The sequence below is a fragment of the Sceloporus occidentalis genome, unplaced genomic scaffold (genome assembly GCF_023333645.1).
Source record: "Sceloporus occidentalis isolate IW3139 unplaced genomic scaffold, rSceOcc1.0.p SCAF_5, whole genome shotgun sequence".
NCBI lineage: Eukaryota > Metazoa > Chordata > Lepidosauria > Squamata > Phrynosomatidae > Sceloporus > Sceloporus occidentalis.
Window position 1 is genome coordinate 131,727,019 of NW_028316985.1, and position 19,786 is coordinate 131,746,804.

General features: G+C 40.3%; 1 protein-coding gene across 5 annotated transcripts in view; it reads right to left on the reverse strand.

The window, feature by feature from the left end:
• GALNTL6 (polypeptide N-acetylgalactosaminyltransferase like 6) overlaps positions 1 to 19,786 on the reverse strand; it is a 648,223-nt gene that overhangs the window by 35,556 nt on the left and 592,881 nt on the right. For 4 of the 5 annotated variants that reach the window (XM_089525481.1, XM_089525480.1, XM_089525479.1 and 1 more), the window contains one exon: positions 6,154 to 6,270. In XM_089525481.1, coding sequence (XP_089381607.1) covers positions 6,154 to 6,270 — 117 coding nt within the window. Of the gene's footprint in view, positions 1 to 6,153; positions 6,271 to 16,599; positions 19,112 to 19,786 lie in introns of those variants that run through there. The other variant, XM_089525482.1, reaches the window with a different exon arrangement.

Genomic DNA, 19,786 nt, shown 5'->3' on the forward strand with positions numbered 1-19,786 from the left:
CCATACACACGAGCCACACTCTCTCAGCCTTAGAAGTTGGCAATAGAAATCCCCCTATGATGAAGCTTCTGGCTTGCCTCATGATAGTTTTAGCTTAGGGTCGCCAGGAACCAGCGCTCAGAAGGGAGGGAGGGAGGGTGCTCTGGGCCCATAAGTTGGAAATGACTTGGAGGCAAACAACAACAACAACAACAACAACAACAAGTATAATAAAGCACAGAAGGCACAGCACAATAACAAGAGAGCCAGCGGGTTGAGTTCAGCAATGAAACCCACTGGAACATTTTGGGCAAGTCACACTCTCTCAGCCTCAGAGGAAGGCAATGGCAAACCTCCTCTGAAGAAACTCACTTGGCCATGAAACCCACTGGGAGGCCTTGGGCAAGTGACACACTATCAGCCTTAGAGGAAAGCAATTGCAAAAATCCCCTCTAAACAAATGGCATGAAACTCACTGGGAGACCTTGGGCAAGTCACACTGTCTCAGCCTCAGAGGAAGGCAAGAGCAAAAAGCCCCTCTGAATAAACACCATGAAACCCACTGGGAGACCTGGAATAAGCAAGAAGGGGGTATGTGGCAGCTCCTGTTTCCGTAAATTTCTTAGTGTCTTTGGCCTCTCCCTCCTGCTGTCCTTGGCACATTCTGGAGCTGCCCGAGTCAGCAGCACCTTGGACCTTCCTTGGTGGATCCCCTTCACCTCAAAAAGAGAGCAAGGGCCAGCAAGGGAAGCAGAGAGGGAGTGCATTCCCTCTGATGTCCCCTTTCCCTCCCAGGCCTCCACAGTGGCAAAGGAGCTCCTGTGCCTGAGGGAAGTGGGGTGGTTCAGATGGCAGATAACATCCCGCACCAGGAGTTCCTGCTTGGCAGTGTTGGGGTTGATAGCATCCCCTGAGCTGGAGCAGCCCATGTGTGGCATGGAGGGAGATGAGTATGGCCAAAGCAAGCGGCTGTGGAGACAGCCAGATGGAAAACTGCAAAAGTACAGTTCCCAGAATCCCATAGCAAGGGGTGGGCCTTTTGGTCGGAAGGAACAATACTTCCACCCAGAAGGCCTCACATAGCCCAGCTCATTGTTGTGGCTTGGTTTTCCCTGAGGGAACTGGGCCACAGCAAGGAGCTCCCTGCCCCTTCTTGCTGTGGCCTGGTTCTCCCAGGAAAAACTGAGCCGCAACAAGTAACGGGGCCAAGCATGCATCCCCCACCCCTATTACCCTTGACTTCCACGTGCCCTTGGGGATGGAATGTGTGCCACAGGTTTGCCAACATGGCACTATACACTATAGCACTTTAATTACAATTTAACTGCCATAGTTGCATCCTACAGAATCCTGGGGTTTGTAGTCTGTAGAGACACTAAATCTCTCTGACTGAGAATTCTAAGTATCCCTGCCTAAACATCAAATCCCACAGTTCTATAGGAGGGACCCACAGAAGTTAAAGTAACATCTTAGTGCTGTTTAGAGTGAAAGAGTCCAGGATGCATCAAATAAAACACATCACGTTTCAGTGTCTGTCTATTTCCAAACATGACTTGATGGTCCCATAGGGCTTGAGACTCAGATAGTTTAAGGACAATTTATTATGGCATAATTCGCCCCCAATTCAGAGTCAATCTTTTCAGGACACCATGAGACTCTCTTCCTAGAAATGTACCCTGGCATGAAGTCTTCATTCTTTTCTCAGGAAACGCCACATTATTCGTCAAGCCTTTAAATCTGTTATCTGTTTTTACTGATAAACTGTTGCATATCCTCCAGCTGTCCCGATTTGGCAGGCACAGTCCTGATTAATCCTCTGTTGTTCTACTTTTTCAGCTGCTTTTAAAATGTCCTAGTTTCTCTCTCCTCCTCACAATATAACACGTTGTCCTTGGCTAACTTCCATTGCTGTAGTAGACTTATCCCTAACTCCCTAGTTAAAAAAAGGTAGCACCTCCAAGCTATGCTTTGTACATATCGGTAAAGAGCACCTGAAAAACAGTCAGTTCACCGATAAGCAGTATAGAGATGTACTTAATTTAAAAATGATTTAAAATAATTATTTAAAAGTACTAAATTTTCTGGGTTCAAATGTACACTCTTAAATTGGTCTTATAATATTTGGTTTGAGTTTGAGATACGAAACATATTACTTCAGAATCCAGCTCAGTGGATGTGAACTGACATCTTCGACATTTAATTTTATTTTACGATCAGCCTCTATTAAAAATGATGACACAAAAGCTTTCTGAGCTAAAGCTGCTGATATTATCTTTTGCAAGAAATTTCTCTGCATAATACATTTTTCCTTACAGTCTATATTTTAAAGTTTAAAGCACATTGGTTTGGTAGGGATGTTGGAGAATTACATTTGGTCTGTATTTTTAAGTTAACTAACCTATTTAGCATTCTAGAGTGATATATGGACTAGAATGTAGTTGTGATGTTCAGATATTGCATTCCTCTGAATTTTGTTATGCAATTTGCAGCTAACTCCACCCCCCCCCAACATTAAAATGCATATTGAACACCAGTGTTAGTGGTAAGTGTTTTGCATTGGTATTTGGGAATTTCAGATTCTGCTTTCCACTGAACCACAAAACTAAGTAAAGTCAACATATATGTAACTAAATCTGACTGGTTAGGGTTGGCTCTATCTTTAGTTAGTCTAGAGCAGCTGAGGTCCATGAATAAGCAGCAATTTTAAAATTTATTAATGTAGTTCAACTTGCAGGGAGAGTCACAGGTGGGGTTTTCTGTCACAAGTGTCCAAATGACTATGCTTGGCCATTGTACCCCTTGATTTAGGATTGTGTTTCTAATTTTCTTCTTCTTCCTCAGAGAGAAAGACGTCTTGGACCAGCCTGGGTGACTGGTTATTTATCATGATGACATATTATTCAGTACAAAGTCCATGATTATCTTAGATAACTCATGCTTTCCTGCAGAAAACATTACCTTCATTTGGCCTATTTCCGCCCCCCCCCCCCCCCAGTAATATCAGCATACAACTAAATTTGATGGAAGTTCTGACAAATATTCTGTTACATATACAGTGGCCCTTGGTATCTGCTGGGATTTGGTTCCAGAGCCCTTCCCCACTGGATACCAAAGTCTATGGATACTCAAGTCCCATTAGATACAATGGCATAGTAAAATGGTGTCCCTTATATGAAAGGGCAAAATCATGGTTTGCTTTTTGGAATTTATATATATATATTTAAAAAAATGCTTTCAAACTTTGAATAGTTGAATCCGTGGATAAAGAATCTGTGGATACAGAGGGCTGACTGTATGATCCCTGAAAATGATGTCCATATAACAACAGGATTTGGGGAGAATGGTGGTGGCAGGTAGCAGGCAAAGCTTAGAAGAGGTACTTTTGCGGACTTCATTTGCCAGAATCCCCCCACTGACTCTGCTGACTGGAAATTTTGAAAGCTGTAAATTTTTAAAAAAGTATATTTTTGAAGATTCTGAACAGGTTAAAAAAAAAAAGAGTTAACATTCTCATAGGTTTTTTTTTAAAAAAAAAAGACTGAAAAACTTTTCAAGTTTCAAATGAACTACCTGTGAAAATCATAAAGAGAAAGCATTTGGTACACCCATAAATTTTCATAGCAGATGTGTAAAATCATGAAAGCTTAATTTGCATTTAATTTTTAAAACACTGACATGCTCTTGCTGAATTTACATGTCAGAATGTATTTGCATTATTTTAGGCAAAAAGGCAGAGCAGCAGAGTTTCTTCTGCAAGACCTTGGAAATCACTTCTACAAACAAAACAAAACAACCCAGTCAATAATATTTTTGCTGAATTATCCACTTCATATTATTTTTAATTGTAAGTTTGTTATCCCATCTATAGTGGCTCTTGAATTTGAAAATCTCCTCCACACATTAACTTCCATTAACTTTCCAATCTTGCTTAAGGTCCAGCATGGAGCTCTTCTTGTCTGGTGCTGCCCTCTGCTGATGATTTGGGGAACTACAGATTTCAAATAGAGATTGCAGGTAATCCATTCATACACATAGGTCCATGAGGAAAAACAAAGGCTGCATTCTGCACTACAAAAATAATTTGTTTTGACACCACTTTAATTGTCATGGCTCAATGCTATGGAATTCTGGGATCTGTAGTTTGTTGTGGCACCAGAGATTTCTGACAGAAAAGGCTAAATGTCTCACAAAATGACAATTCCCAGAGTTCCATAGCACTGAGCCATGGCAGTTAAAGTGGTGTCAAACTGGATTATTTCTGCAGTGTGGCCAAGGAAACTGAAGCTTATCAGTAGTAGGCGGCAGCAGCAGGAGGAGAAGGAAGAGAAGGACTATTCAAATACAATTGTAAGAAATATCCTTTACAGAATCTACTAAAATTTCACCAAGTGGGATACAATCCTCAGTGTTCTCCAGTTCTCTTCAGGCTACAATAAAAATAAATTGGTAGAAGGGGGTATGGACAGCAAAAGATGGTTTGGGGCAACATTTTGAAGTTTCATTACCCTCTCCCTCTTTTCAATAGCATATCTGGAGAATGGGAAAGTTTGTACAGTTCTCTGTGACATTTCACTTGGTCTTAGTCAAAGATATTTACGCTACGGCTGCTTTAGAACTACCTCTCCCAACTTGCTGCTCTCCAAGTGTGTTGGACTACAACTCCCATCAAAACAATGCTTACTGGTATTCAGTTCTAACTACACAGATAAGTCACAACTTTCAGCCATAACTGCAACAGTCCAAGGCCATCCCAAGGCATTCATTACCCGAGATATCTACACAAGTCAAATGCCCAGATCCAAGCAAGTGAAGCAGAAAATGATGGCACATGAGATGCATGATGGAATCTTGCTCCATCTCTAGCAATTTAAATATAGTAACCATCATTTTAAAAAAGAGACAAATGAAAAATGAACTATTTCCTCCTTTTTTATGAAAGCTGGCTCTGCCTAATTGTAGTACTGGCCCTAGTCACCTGTACGTAGTGTTCTTTCATTTCTATGAACAAAAGAAAGAAAAAAAGGGGGAGGGGAGTCAGTAGTCTAATTTTCCCTAGGTTTGACTGTCATTAAAAGAGGAATGAGCCATTCATTACAGCAATCTATTTTGCCTCCATTCAACATTACTATTGTTCCTGCAACATTACTATTACACATAAAGGTAAAGGTATTCCCTGTTGACAAAGTTGTCAAGTTGTGTCCAACCACAAAGAGTGGTGCTCATCTCCATTACTAAGCCGAAGAGCCAGCATTGTCGAAGACGACTCTGTGGCCATGTGGCCAGCATGACTGCACAGAACACTGTTTACCTTCCCACCGAAATGCTACCTATTTATTTTCTTGCATTTGCATGCTTTTGAACTGCTAGGTTGGCAGAAGCTGGGACTAGTAATGGGAGCTCACCCCACTACGCGGCACCTGGGCCTCGAACTGCCAACCTGCCGATCTTGCAATCAACAGAGTCAGCATCTTAACCACTTGAGCCACCCATCCACATACTGTTATATTGTTATCGTATCTGTTAATAAGATATAGAAAGCATCTTAGTCTACAGGTGATTAAGGGCTGCTCCATGCAACATGTGGCTCCCTGGTTCATTTATTTACACTAAAACAAGAATATTTGAGCAAGACAAATGGATGTTTTCACCTAGACAAAGATCATGTATGTATGGAGCAAGATTGTGGTAGTGGTAAAGCGACAGATGAAGATTAAAAATGTTATGTTTGTGAACCAAAATTTCCAGAAGTGAAGAGTTGTGTTCCAAAAAAAGCAACTTTTCCAAGCTCTTTCATCTAGCTCTGTTTAAAGGACCAGTCTGATTGCCTTCATGGAGCCCTGAAACACTACACAATTATAGCGCTATGATTCCACTTTAACTGACATGACTGCATACTATGGAATCCTGGGGGATGTAGTTTGGTGAGACACTAGAGCTCTCTGGCTGAGAATTCTAAATAACTCTCACTAATTTGTACATCCCAGGATTCCATAGGATGGATCCCTGACAGTTACAGTGGAATCAGTGTGCTATGACTGTGTAGTATGCAAGGGCCCCTGGTAATTCAATACAGAATAAATTATATATGTGAGCATCTACTAAAGAGATTCGTTTGAGAAGGTCCCTTCAAATCTAGAAAAAAAAATGGAGGAAGAGATCTCTCTGGTAAAATACCTGCTCATGTGACCATGTCCTTTCAGAGCCATCCTTGACGCATATATCCAGCCGGAGTTCAGTCCCTGTGCCTCCATGTTTACTGTCCACGCAGAGATTGGCCGCCACATTTCGAATCTGTAAAAATTACCAACCAATATTATGTACCATGACATAGCTTGGGAAATGCTGATGTTGCTAAAAGAAGATAGTGAAGTGTAATGCATACCCACACGTGGTATAGTTTAACATTTGTGCCCTTTAGATCTCTTGAACCCTTGTATAATACGTGTTGCCGCAACTCATAGGAGGAGTTTATTTGTAAAAAAAAATGTCCTTTAACAAAGCTTGGATTTTTTTCTTAAACCCTGGAAGCATGGTTTAGTGGCTAAGCTGCCTGAGAAATTTTAGGAGTTATAATCATTAAAAAAACTTTTCTAAGCTCTGCTATCTAGCAATAGAAGAACAACTGTGTTTGAAAAGCTTGTATGATCTCTGTTTTCTTGATGTCCCAATAAAGAAGAAATTACCTCTAGGTGTCTTGGTCCAATCCAAACTACTCAGACATCAATGGTTGTCTGATGTATATATTACTGTAATTTGCGGAGATACCAGCAGTTATGAGCATTCACATTAAGGCACAGAGAACAAGTACCAATTGACTGTGGAATCAATAGATTTTGCACATTGCCTGGTTGATACTGATAATCACCAGTAGATATTGGAGAATGTGCAGGGATCAGAGACAATTTATGTAATAGATGAGTAGGCAGAAAATATTGATTTTTAAGTTCACCCCAAACCAGTGGTATCTATTTGGACTTAAATATTCATTGTTTTGAAACACATAAACAAGATATGCTCGCCATGGAAATCTTGGGTGGGAGGAATTTGTCCTTGGGACTGAAGAAAGTACAGGAAATATGAAGTGAGGCACCATTTTCTATCTTGTACACAAGACTTGCACATGGTCTCCTTTCTATTCCACTTATTAATCAACCCTGAAACAAACCAAGTCTGTGCATACAGATGAGGTTATCATCACACGTAAACTGTAACATTCTAATGAAAGCCACAATCCAGCATAGATTAAAGACAGAACTAGATGAAAGATGGCATCTAGTTTCATGCAACACTTTTCCAATGCATTATTTTTAAAAAAATGAAAAGTGAAGACAGGAGACAGTGACTTTCATTGGAAGAAGAGATGCTAGGAAATCTTTGCTTATTTTAGTCTCAAAAACAAGATGAAAATTTTTCCAGAGTTTCCTTCCTATTGGGCAAGATAGCCACAGTTTCTGTGCAGTTTCCAATTATTTCTCACTTTGTCAAAATCTGCCCAAAGAATTGTATATTGTGAAAAATATATTGTTTTGTGCATTCCACTGACACAAAAATGCATTTTGGGCAAAATGTATTTTGGGAGCAAATAAAATTCTTGCCCAAATCCCCCTACTTTCTGAAGACGCCCCTCTGCAAGAGAGAAAAAGAGAAAGAGAAAAAAATATGCAAAACTGGAGGACAAGAAAAAATGTGAAAAGACTAAATCCCATGCTAAGCCCTTACCCTACAGAGGAACAGGGAAAAGAATACTTTGTAGACAAGATGAAATGGGTGGTAGAGTAGCTGGGATTATTTTGAGTGGGGCAAAGGGTGGGAGAGATCATGACTGATCCCACTCCCTCTCTATCATTCTTCCTAAGAAAGCTGAATCCTCTTGCCACTGCTGCTTATTCAAAAGACAAGAGAATTTGGCCAGCATCCTCTTAGAGACATATGCAGGTATAAATTGCACTGCTGGCACAGAATGAATTTCATCCATGGGGATGGAAATGGAGTTTTATATGAAGAACTGTTCTGCATGTGGGTGTGTATCAAATGTCACTGAATAGCATGCGAATACTACCAATACATATTCATTGCTATGTTGCTATCTAATAGCAGAATTGTGCACTGGAAACAGAATGCAACTCTGCTGACTGATGGTTATACTGTGCTAAGGATATATAGGATCTCAGCCTATAATTCATATTTTGGCCCTTAGTAATCCAATTTAGGTTCCTTAGACAGCTGTAGTTAGGTACCCAAGAATATTTCATACACATATGTTTTTCTGTTCTCCTTTTGCTGGCAGGTGAAAACCTTTTTACAATGGGCCTTTGATATCCATTAACATTTGGTTCCAGGGCCTCCTGTGGATACCAAAATCTGTAGATGCTCAAGTCCCATTAAGTGGCATAATAAAAAGGTATCCCAAAATCAAGCTGTGCATGCTTGAATCTGTGGGGGAAAAAATAGGTGGATATGGAGGGCCGGTTGTATTTAAAGAGACATTTGACTATTAACATGTCATGCAAAAGGGCTTTTAATGGAAGTAAAGGCATGCTTCATTTTAAACTTCCATTAATGTCTTTCAAATAATTTTATGTTTTAAATTATGAGTGCTTTTACATGAAAGATAATTTAACTGGATTTTGATTAAAAAACCATTTGTTTTAACCTTGCTAGAGGCCATCTTGGGTCTCTTTTTAAAAAGAATTAAACATAGTTTACCAGCCAGCCAGGAACTATTCCTCACTGATTAAGGAATAAGCAGTTCTAGACATTCAGCTGTGTTGCCTTTAAGGCCACTGTGTTAAAAATCATTTTGCCCTTGCTCCACTCTCTGTATTATATATGCCAAAGCTGAGGTCATCTGTCAAGAATTTCAGGAAAGATTATCTACTGAATAGGAAGGGAGTAGAGCCAAAACACCTGGGAGAGCAAAGTTCAGTTTCTCCATCAAACTTTCCAGGAACCAACAGCTACTCCTTTGTGATTTTACCACAGGTCAGGTTTGTTCATAAGCTGAGACACAGCATGTATTCCTGTTGATATTAATAGAGCCTGCAGATTTGTTCAAACGCTGCCATTCAACATGAAGTCAGGAGATCTGTAATGAAGATCTTTCTGGACCTAGACCTGTCAGAGCTTGATAAAGGACACCTTTAGCTTGATGCTGAGAAGTGGAAGACAGCTAGAGTTTTAAGGGGAAAGCAGCACATACTGCCTTACAGCCAGGGATGAAACAGTAGTATACTGAATACCGGTGCTCCTCAGTATAGGAGTCAGCCGTATACCTCAAGTTCAGTAAGTGGACTGCTGCAGCTGAAGGTATTTCAAGAGGAACTCTGTTGAATATTTTAACATCCAGAGAAATGCCCATTTAAGCCTTACCCATCCCATCCCCAAACTTTGCATTACAGAAGAGATTAACTCACAACTATATACTGTAGCTGCAAAAATAACTCCTTTGTTCCAGCTACTTTGTGATCACTATACCCTGAATGAACACTATACCCAGGACGAACAAGGAAGATCTATGTGGAGTGGTGTACCTAGCATATTTGACACCCGGTGTGAATCCTTTTTTAACACCCTCCCAACAAAATTATTGTCAGTAACAATCATGAAATGAAACAAATAATAATAATGGCCAGAAAAGAAACACAGACAGAAAAAATTCTCTTCCATTGAATTTTGTATATACAGTCGACCCTCCTTATCCACAGATTTTTTTATCCATGGATTCAAGCATCCACGGGTTAAAAATATTCAAAAAAAGTATAAATTCCAAATGGCAAATCTTGATTTTTCATTTTATATTAGAGACACCATTTTTCTTTTCCATTATATTTAATGGGACCTGAGTATCCACAGATTTTATTATCCACAGGGATTCTTAGAACCAAACCCCAGTGGATAACAAGGGCCCACTGTATAAACATATCTGTAAAAATAAATAAATTAATAAAAATAATGAAAAAAAGTAAAAGAAACATTACAGTTGTTGTTGTATACCTTCAAGTTGTTTCTTAGTTATGGTGACCTATCATGGGGCAAACCTATCATATGATTTTTTGGGGAAGTTTCTTCTTATTTATTTATTTGATTTCTATCCTGCCTTTCTCCCCGAAGGGACCCAAGGAGGCTCACAAAATAAAATCTAAAAACGTAATACAATAAAACAATTAAAATATCATCTAAAACAGTATAAAATTACAGACATTAAAACCACCTTAAAACCATGGTATCCATCCTATATAACAAACACCCAAACCACTCCATGATTATACATCAAACCCCTGCCTGAATAGAGCTGTTTTTGCTTGCCGACGAAAGGCAAGCAAAGGGGAGGCCAGCCTTGCTTCTCACATAAGGGCCTATTGATGCATTCATACAAATGGTTCTGAGGGGAGCAGAGGGACCACTTTGTATTGAATTCATCATGCTAAGGGAAAAAAATAGTCTCAGTCATCAAGTGCATATTGGCTCAGGAACTGAGTTGATATCAGGGATGGCTGAATCTCTTGATCTCAGTTTCACTTCAAATGTGGCAAGCTTGCATTGGAATATAATGTATTTCTCACTGATTTAGTGAACATGACTTAAGACTTTTGCAGTAGACATGCATGTCAATGCCATGGGCATAATTCCATTTTATAACATTGCAGTTTGTTCAGTTTGGAGCAGCAAGTGTAGTTTTGCGAGATATTTAGCCTTCTCTGTCAGAGAGCTTTGGTGCCACAACAACCTACCTACATATCCCAGGATTCCACAGCACTGATGCATGGCAGTTAAAGCGGTGCCAAACTGCATTAATTCTGCTGTGCAGATGCAACTTTAGGCTTATGTAATGCTTTGTATGAAATCAAGGTAAGGAAAGACAGTTTGACAGTTTCCAGGCTCAGCACAAAAGTTGAAATAGCACGAATGAAACAGCACCTTCTCAAACTTTTTTTTTTAAAGCATGCACAGAACATGTACTCGTTTGCACCTTGGGAAGCCACTTTTGCAGGAAACATGCCTGAGGAACAGATGATAGAGTATGAATCTGTTGCTCTGAGTGGAAAGTGATGTTCTTTTGTGCCCTGTTGTTATCAATGAGTGTTAAGGAAGATGGAAATGCACTTAATTAAAAAGAAATTCAGTGTTACTAAAGCATGAGAGTAACTAGAAACCAAAAAGGTAGCCAGCAGGGTGGTTGGGAAAAGTACCATAACTCTCATCACAATTTCTACATTGATGATTTGGAGCATGGCTGCACAGAACAAGGAAGATAAAACTACAATTTTGTACAGGTGACAGCAAATGAAAGTCACCCAGTCCAGTGATTCCCACTTTTGACATTCAAAGTGTTTTAGACTTCAGATCTCAGAAGCATCAGCCAAAATAACCAGTGGTCAGATTCTGGGAGTTATAGTTTAAATTTTCTGGACTGCTAAAGGTGCAGAACCACTGGTTTAATCCAACATCTTGAAGGAAATGAAGATTCCATATCCAGACATGCTTAACAGAAACCCAATCACACAAGAGAAACAACGTATGCTCTTACAGGCTTGCTGAAATCAATAGGAACTCTGAAAGTTGTGCATATGGGTATGTGTGTATATGTGAAAATGGACTAGATGAGGGCAAACAAATTGAAACTTAATTCAGACATGGCGGAGGTTCTCTGGTCAGTTGAAAAACAGATCAGGGAATAGGGATTCAGCCTCTGTTAGGTGTGGTTACACTCTTCCTGAACACACATATTAGTAGTTTGAATGTGCTCCCGGACTCAGCTCACAACCTAGAAGTTCAGGTTTCAGCAGTGGCTAGGTGGGATTTGCACAGTTAAACCTTGTGTGCCAATAGCGGCCTTACCATGAGGCATCAGATCTGGCCATAGTGACATGTGTCTTAGGTGCAGTACAGACAGTTAAGAAATGGCAGTGTGCCGGTGCTTGTTTTTACTCCAGAGGGATGGTGCAGCCCCCAAACCACGCACTGTCACTCTGGAGTAAAAAGAACCTGGAAAAACTGGGTTCTTTTTGTGCCGCCATAGTTATGTCATGAGTTCACCAATGGCGCACTCGGGACGTAACTGGTATGGTGCGACGTGCATACATTATGCGCCCGTTATGTCATAATGGCGATGCCCATGTACATGGATAATGTACACAGGATGCCACCATTATTGTGCTGCCAGCATGTATTAGGGTGAGGGACTGTGCGGTTGCCGTGTAGTCCCTAACCCTAAAATCGGCGCCAACATGGTGCTTTTGCGAGGTCTGTACTGCGTCTTAGTTACATCCCAGTTGGATTACTGTAACAGACTCAATACAGGGCTGCCTTTGAAGAGGGTTTGGAAACTTCAGCTAGTCCAAAGAACTACAGCCAAAGTTTCTAATGGGCTGGATACAGGGAACACAAAACTCCTTGTTGCAACAGCTTTATTGGCTGCCAGTCCATGAATGGGTACATTTCAAAATGTTGCTTTTGACCAATAAAGCCCCACACAGTTCAAGTCAGGTTATTTAAGACACTGTATTTTCCCTTATGAAGTAACCCATGACTTGAGGTCTGCTGGGGAGGCCTTTCTCTCTGTCCCACCTCTCTCACAGGTACATCTGGTGGGAACACAGGAGAGGGCCGTCTCAGTTTTTTTTTTTTATTGTTTCTCATTTTACTTTCATAATTTGTGATTTTTAACAATATGGTTTTTAATCTGTTGTAAACTGCTTTGAGTCCCAAACTGGGAAAAAGACAGCATAGAAATAAATATGATAATGAATATGATGATGATGATGATGATGATGATGACGACGACTATAACTGAGGGCCTATCTACATCACCTATATACCCCAACTTCCCCACAGACTGGCTGTATGCTGTTTACACTATGCAGTCCCAAAATACTGAATTGGGTCTGGGCTTTTTATGGAATGCCTGGACCTGATTTGAGGTTTCCACCTTTGTCCCATATTATAAATACATATTTATCTTTTGCTCTGGGTTTTCCAGAAAACCCAAAGCAAAACATAGCAATCACATGCCTTCACACGTGGCCCCTGAAAGTGTCCCTGCTGAGTTGCTCTGTGGACATGAGTTGCTCTGAGGTCTGAACCTCAGATATCAGAGCACCTTGTGCCCACAAAATGACTTGGCAAGAATGCTTGCAGGGGCTATGGGGAAAGGCAGCTGCCTGTCATTGCCACATTTTACTGCAGCAGGTAAGAGGGAAATTTAGGTAGAATTTGGGGTAAGGGTACTCTGAAGCAATTTGGAATATTCTGGCAAATGTAGATTAGCCCTAACATGTAGGTTTATTGCATGCTGTTTCCAGACCATTCTGGGCACGGGATGGGATTGGCACAAAACAGGCGAGAATGGTTACCGCACAAGAGAAGGCCACCAATGCCTGTGAGTGTCCCCAAGCCGTTCCCCATCTGTGCTATGGCAGCCCATTTTGAAGAATGGTTCATTCTACAAAATGGGCTGTCATAGCATGGACGGGGAATGGCTTGGGGATTCCCGGTGACATCAGCTGTGTTCTTCTGTGTGTTAACACCCATTCTCATCTGTTCTGTGCCAATCTCATCCTGTGCCCAGAAAGGTCTGGAAATGGCATGTGATAAACTTACCAATTGCCATTCTAAATATGGATTCAAGTCAATGTGTCTGGGTTTCCGTTGTAAATGCTAAGATTTTTATGTGGAGCAGAAAGGGGGATAATAAATAATAAATAAAAGCTTTATTTATATACCGCCCTTCGAAACATCAGGGCGGTTTACAACAGTGCAAAATACAAATACATTAGATACATAAAATAACAAAGCAAAAACCACAAATGGGTTGCTTGCATAGGAAATGCTCATCTTTGCCTCGTGACTGATTTTTATTGGTGCTTAAAAATTTGTACCCATGAAGGTGAATTAGCTTTCTAATGTATGGTATGAATGGACCAGCAAGAAATACACATATCCACACAAACATACACGTGCACACACAGAGTAACATCATGCAAAAATCCATTTGTGATAAAGTCCTAAATCAGAACTAGCAATTACCAGGGGAGTAGCCTTGATTCACTCTGCCATATGTGTCACAAACATTTAAAGCCTTTATTTTGCTGCAAGGCTGAAAGTTCATGAGATCTAAAAACAGGCTGATCTAAAAGCAGGTTTATAAGTATTTAGAACATATAAACAAATGTATTCATATTTCCATCTCATCAAAGCGAAACCTTTCACTGTTGTTACCACTGATCACCTGACAGTTCTATTTTTCTTTCTCAGCTAGAACTTTTTCATTTTAATTTAAAGCAAATTTACTTAATTAGGATGGTAGCTGAGATGTCACATTGCTTTTCTGAAAGCAGATGAAAGAGTATAAGGTTCTCACTGTGTGATTAGCTGGCCGATGTTGTGGATCATTATTTTTAAATGCACATTAGAGATTTATATTTATCATATCACATTATGCCCCCACCCCCAAAAGGGATAGGGGGAAAGGTTTAAAATAATTAAAGCACTTAAGGACAAAGCTGAGGTTTCCAGAAATGCTCATATTGTTTTGAGGAATGTGCTTGTCCCTTGCTAATAAAGAAAAACGTAGCTATAAGGTGCCCTAGGGAACTAAATTATGATGAGGAAGTAGAGGTTAGGAAACTTGCCAGGCATTGCTTGGGTTGATGCTTATTACTTCATTTATGAATTGACAGAAAATTTCACTGGTACTATCTAAAGTTCTTAAAATTTGTTTTACACCCTGCAAAATGAACCAAAACCCAACAATTCCCCCAAAAGGGTTACTTTATTTTGTTACATTTTCATTGCTTGTGTGTATGAAACTTTGCAAGACAATGGCAAAAATATTGAAAAATGTCACTCATCAACAGTTCCTTCCATTCTCTTCAGCCCTCCTGCTTAATTCTGCCCCCTGCTCTATACCCTAGTTTTTTTTAATTTTAATTTTTATTTGTAATGCAATTTACTCATTATGGCAATGTGATTTAGCGAAACAATGATGAAAGAAAACAAAGCAAAGCAAAACAAAACACCAGGCTGCTTGGGAATAATAGTGGGCGAGAACTGGGGGAGAGGAGGGTTAAGTGGCAGCATGTGACTGTCTAATGCTGGAACTGTCACATGAGGAACTTATTGCACCAAAGGACTAATGCCACAGCAATACAATTGGGAGCTTATTGACTGTTTCTCACAATTAGTGAAAGAGACACATTAACCACGCTTTGGAGACATAGCAGCTACAGGCAACATCATGTGATAAAGGCTCCCAAAGGTGTTATTTTCCAGCTTTAATTGTGGTTTAAAAGCTCAGTGTGATAATCTTTTCAGTCTGCACTTCAGAAATACTGTTTCATGCAAATGGAAGCAACTCAACATAAGAAACATACCTTACTGAAGGGTGGTGGTGAAAGGAATATGTGTGGCTGAATTTTAAAAAAAAGGAGAAAGGGAGAAGAACCGGAAGGTGGTGTGGGGTGCTGTTGGGTGGAGGAATCTGAAGCAGCCGGAGGGATTAAAATGGAAAGCAAAATAAGTAAACACAGAAAGCACTGAGAGTAGGGTAGAGAGACAGCCTGGTATCTTAGGTGAGAAGAGAGATGACAGGTAGCCATCTAAGTAGGAAAGGGCAGCACTAACAAAGGTAATGGGTAGTCACATGCATTCTACAGAAAACTAGAGGATACCTTGATTAAATGACCCCTGATTTGGGCTCTATTTTTCCCAATATGTGTTGTACTGATGGCATCACCATTTCTTCCCAGCCCCTTGAACTAGATCTCTGCTCATGGCAAATACACTAACTTTCATATTCATAGGGTGAAACAAGCAGTGGTTTCTCCAAAATACATAGTTAGCTGATGGAGGATAAGAATTCATTTTGCTTATAATGCTGACTTTATCAGTGATAAAGAAAGTAGTGATGAAAGACAATTATCCAATCAGAAGCCTTGAGGGATCTTTAAATTACCTGTGTGGATCGGATTGGATTGCTTTCTGTTTGGGATGTGAAAGGAATAGCATAGCAAAAAGAAGAGACAGAAAAGGATGACTGCAATACATATTTAGCATTAATTAACATTTGTTAATTAGATGCATAACAGAAATCTGTCATCATTATGGTGTTCAAATGACTAGCACCTTTTAATGATGCTGACATATGATTTCTGCTAATGTTATGTCTAAGAGGAGTGCTTCTTGGGTCATATGATACTTTCAAAATTTTTCCAACAGTATGAATGTGATCTTTCCTAATATAAGAGAAGAGTAAAGCTTAACTTCCTTATAAATATCAAACTCTCTGTCGCATTTGCTTTGGTGGTTATTTCACATGTCCAGTTACTTGGTGGCTTAGGGAGAGAGATGAAACTACTCAGCAGCAGTTTGTCTACAGTGCGTCCTCGCCTTACGCGGGGGATCTGTTCCGGATCCCTCAGCGTAAGGTGAATTCTGCCTATGCTCGAGCCCCATTGGAAACAATGGGGCTCGTGTGCGGCGGTGCGGTGGTGCGGGCGCGCACGGGGCGCAATGGGCGTATGCGCCCATTCAATTGAATGGGACGCACCGCCCCTTCCGCCCCGCGCGCACGCCGCGGCTTGAGCGCGTACGTTCAAGTCCGCGTATGGCGCGGGCGCACTGTATAAGCTTTCTCTCAGCAATAGGAGAAAGATAAAGAGACATCCCATAAGAGAAGTGCTTTCCCACTTGATGAATGAAAGGAGAAGGAAATGTGATGACAGTGTATCCAAGAAAAGGAACCATCCAGTTCCTCTCCCTGTGCCATTTGGGAACTTGGAATAAAAGACACATTTCTAATCATATACAGGTCAGCAAGGTGCCCTGATAATTGGCTTTCTAGAGCATCTGAGTATTCAACAGAAACGACAGGTGACCTGGAATATACATATGACACAGTTTTTGTACCTGGAAGACTCAGCAACCATCCAGATGCAAAAATGTCTCTGACATGTAGTTCCACTTTGGCACAACTAATAAGAATTCTCGGTGGCTCTGTGACATTGGCATGTTCCAATCTCCTTGTTTCAACACTTTAGGCTCCAAGAAGGAATCATGGAGGCTTTGCTCAGAGGATTTCCAGTAGTCACTGTCACAAGGACAATTTTGTGTGAAGAGAAGAGAACAATGATGCAAGGCACATTGATTCCACAGGATCTTTAGGGACTGCAAGAGGCTGAGGAACCCAAAGCATTCAAAATTCACTGCACTCCTTCTGTTGACATAGGAGGTGTTAAGTGGTTTCTGAATTCAGAATTAGATTCAGAATTAGTAATTTAAGCTATTTTCATGACTTGTACAGGATAACTCAAACTGGTTACACTCAGGACTTTATCACACAACCCCTATTCTTGCTGTGATTCCCTTAATGAAAGGAACTGGAGACATACCAGTCTGGGAGCATTCACTACCACACATCCCTTTGATGGAGCAATCAGGCTATCGCTGGTCCCATGCACTCTATTACACCCTTGTCCTTAATTCCACCTCCCTACCCTATGCCCTACCCAGTGTACTCTTGTGTGTGTGTGTGTGTTTTGTTATGCTAATACAGTGTACCAAATAAATGATAACTGGAGGAGCACTGCATCAAGTTTTCAACAGTTCACATCAACTACTTTGAAATGAAGAGTTCTTTCAACACCTGTTGTAATATGGTATGGGTATCTGGAAACAAAATAATAACCTTTCTTAAGATCTTAAGCACAGCTAATGCCACTGACTGGATCTCTCACTGTCAAAATATTAAGCTGACAACAAGGAATGGACCAGCAGTGAAGACAGTGTTGGGCATGGCCCCAAGGAGACCCAGCTTCAGGATAGGTCATTTACACTATCCTGAATTCTTGTGAAACAGGTAGTATATATAAACACAATCAAGAATCATGATCTGAAATCCCAGATGGCTGGCTGTAATCAACTGACGCTCCTCTTTCACGCAATGATGAAACTGTGAACTGGTCATTCAAAATGACAAATTCATGAGTGTTTTCCATGTTGGTAGGATTAACTGAAAACTCAGCTAACATGCTATTAGAGAAAAAATAGCATGCAGCAGCCTTGAAGCATTTAACAATGACAAACACTGGATGTAGCCGGAGCTTCTTAAATAAAGCAATCTGTGGTGTCTAGAATAGATGGCAAATCAAGTCAGAAATGCTATTCAGTTAAATAATTTGTTCAAACAATGTCTTGTCCTTGACTATCAAAGTCAATGTCTTGACTCTCTTGTCAGGGTCATTGCAGTGCAATCTGGTATCATAAAGGCTTCCAATCCCCACAATTTTATAGAATGCCTTTCACATAACAAAGCTTCAGTGACTTGAATGAACAAACGGCTGTGTTGCATTAGGAGAGCATCGTTCAAGGATGAAAAATACAAAAGAAGGAAGGTTGCTGCTCCCCCTCTGCATTTAAATTTAAAGCAGTACCTAGACCACTTTAAGTGACAGCTACAATGAACAAGGGGTAAAAAAATAATAATAATACTTACACTGGATGCCACAATCTACAGGCTGCATGGCACATATTTTAAGCCAACTATTTTCTAACAACTTTTCTTAATAATCTTTTCTTCCTCCCTCCATACTTCACACAAACACACAGTCCTTTATGCAAATTATAAAAAGGAAGAAGGCATGAAGAGAAGAAAAAGGTGGAACTAGCATCTGAAATGCAGATGAAATAAGAGGTGCGAATATGAAATTTGATGGAGGGAATTTGAGAGGCACAGAGGTGATACAACATTCAAGATAGAGATCTTTTTTCTCAAGTCCAACTATTGCCGTTATAGCACATCACTGCATAATGAGGATGGGACTGAATCATTAAAACAACAGAACTGGTGCTGAAATGAGCGATTCAGTGCATACTTGTGAAATTTTGGAAAATCCCTGTTTTGTTTCTCAACCTATCAAAGAGCCTGAGCAGAAGCACTGTACCCTCCCAAAAGTTCCCACCAAAGATATGAGCAAGAATAATGTTAGGCATTTGCTTTTCCCAGATTCTTGGTGCAAACTTTGCAGGTATAGGTCAAAGGTGTGTAGCATGCATGTTCCTTCTGTATGTTTTCAGTTGTGTTGGGTTGTGGGAAGTTTCTGGCAGGCAGAGGGCTCAGGATGGTCCAGCAGGAGAGCTGTGAAGGAAGAGAGGCGAGATTAATTCTCTTTCCTACCTTGCACAGGACAACTATGGGCTAGATCTCAAAGGAATTGACTTTGTTTCTAAAACAAAGAAAACATTGTGTTGCCTTGCTCTTATGTGTGAAATCCCTCCTGGCCAGCATGGGCTGTGGCTTTAGATGCATCAGTCTTTCCACCATCATCTTAAACTTAGTTTTAAGATCTCAGAGATGAAGCTCTGTGACCTTCCATGGTCACATTTCTTCTTCTAAAAAGACTTAACCCATGCCTGATGGAGAAGGCTGTGAGCTTTGAAGGTCTGCATATTTTATCTTTTGGTTGTCACAATAAAGCTATCATTATAATGTGTTATTATTACAATTACTATTATTATTATTGCTACATTATTTCCTCTCTAGTCACCCAGTCATGGCCCACCAGAGGGGACAGGGCCCAAGTCTAGAAAGAGAAAAGTCCAGGCATCTAAAACAGCTCCAGCTGCCCAGAAAGAGGTTTTGGAGAAATTTACATGGAAATGGAGAGCTCACTCTGTTTCTGGCTGATGATACTTTAACACAGGTTCATTCTTTTATTCATTACATTAAAAAGAAAGAAAGGCACTGCACCAGTGTGCTTTTAAATGCATATTACTGAATACGTTTTATCTTAAAATGTAATTTCTGATTGTA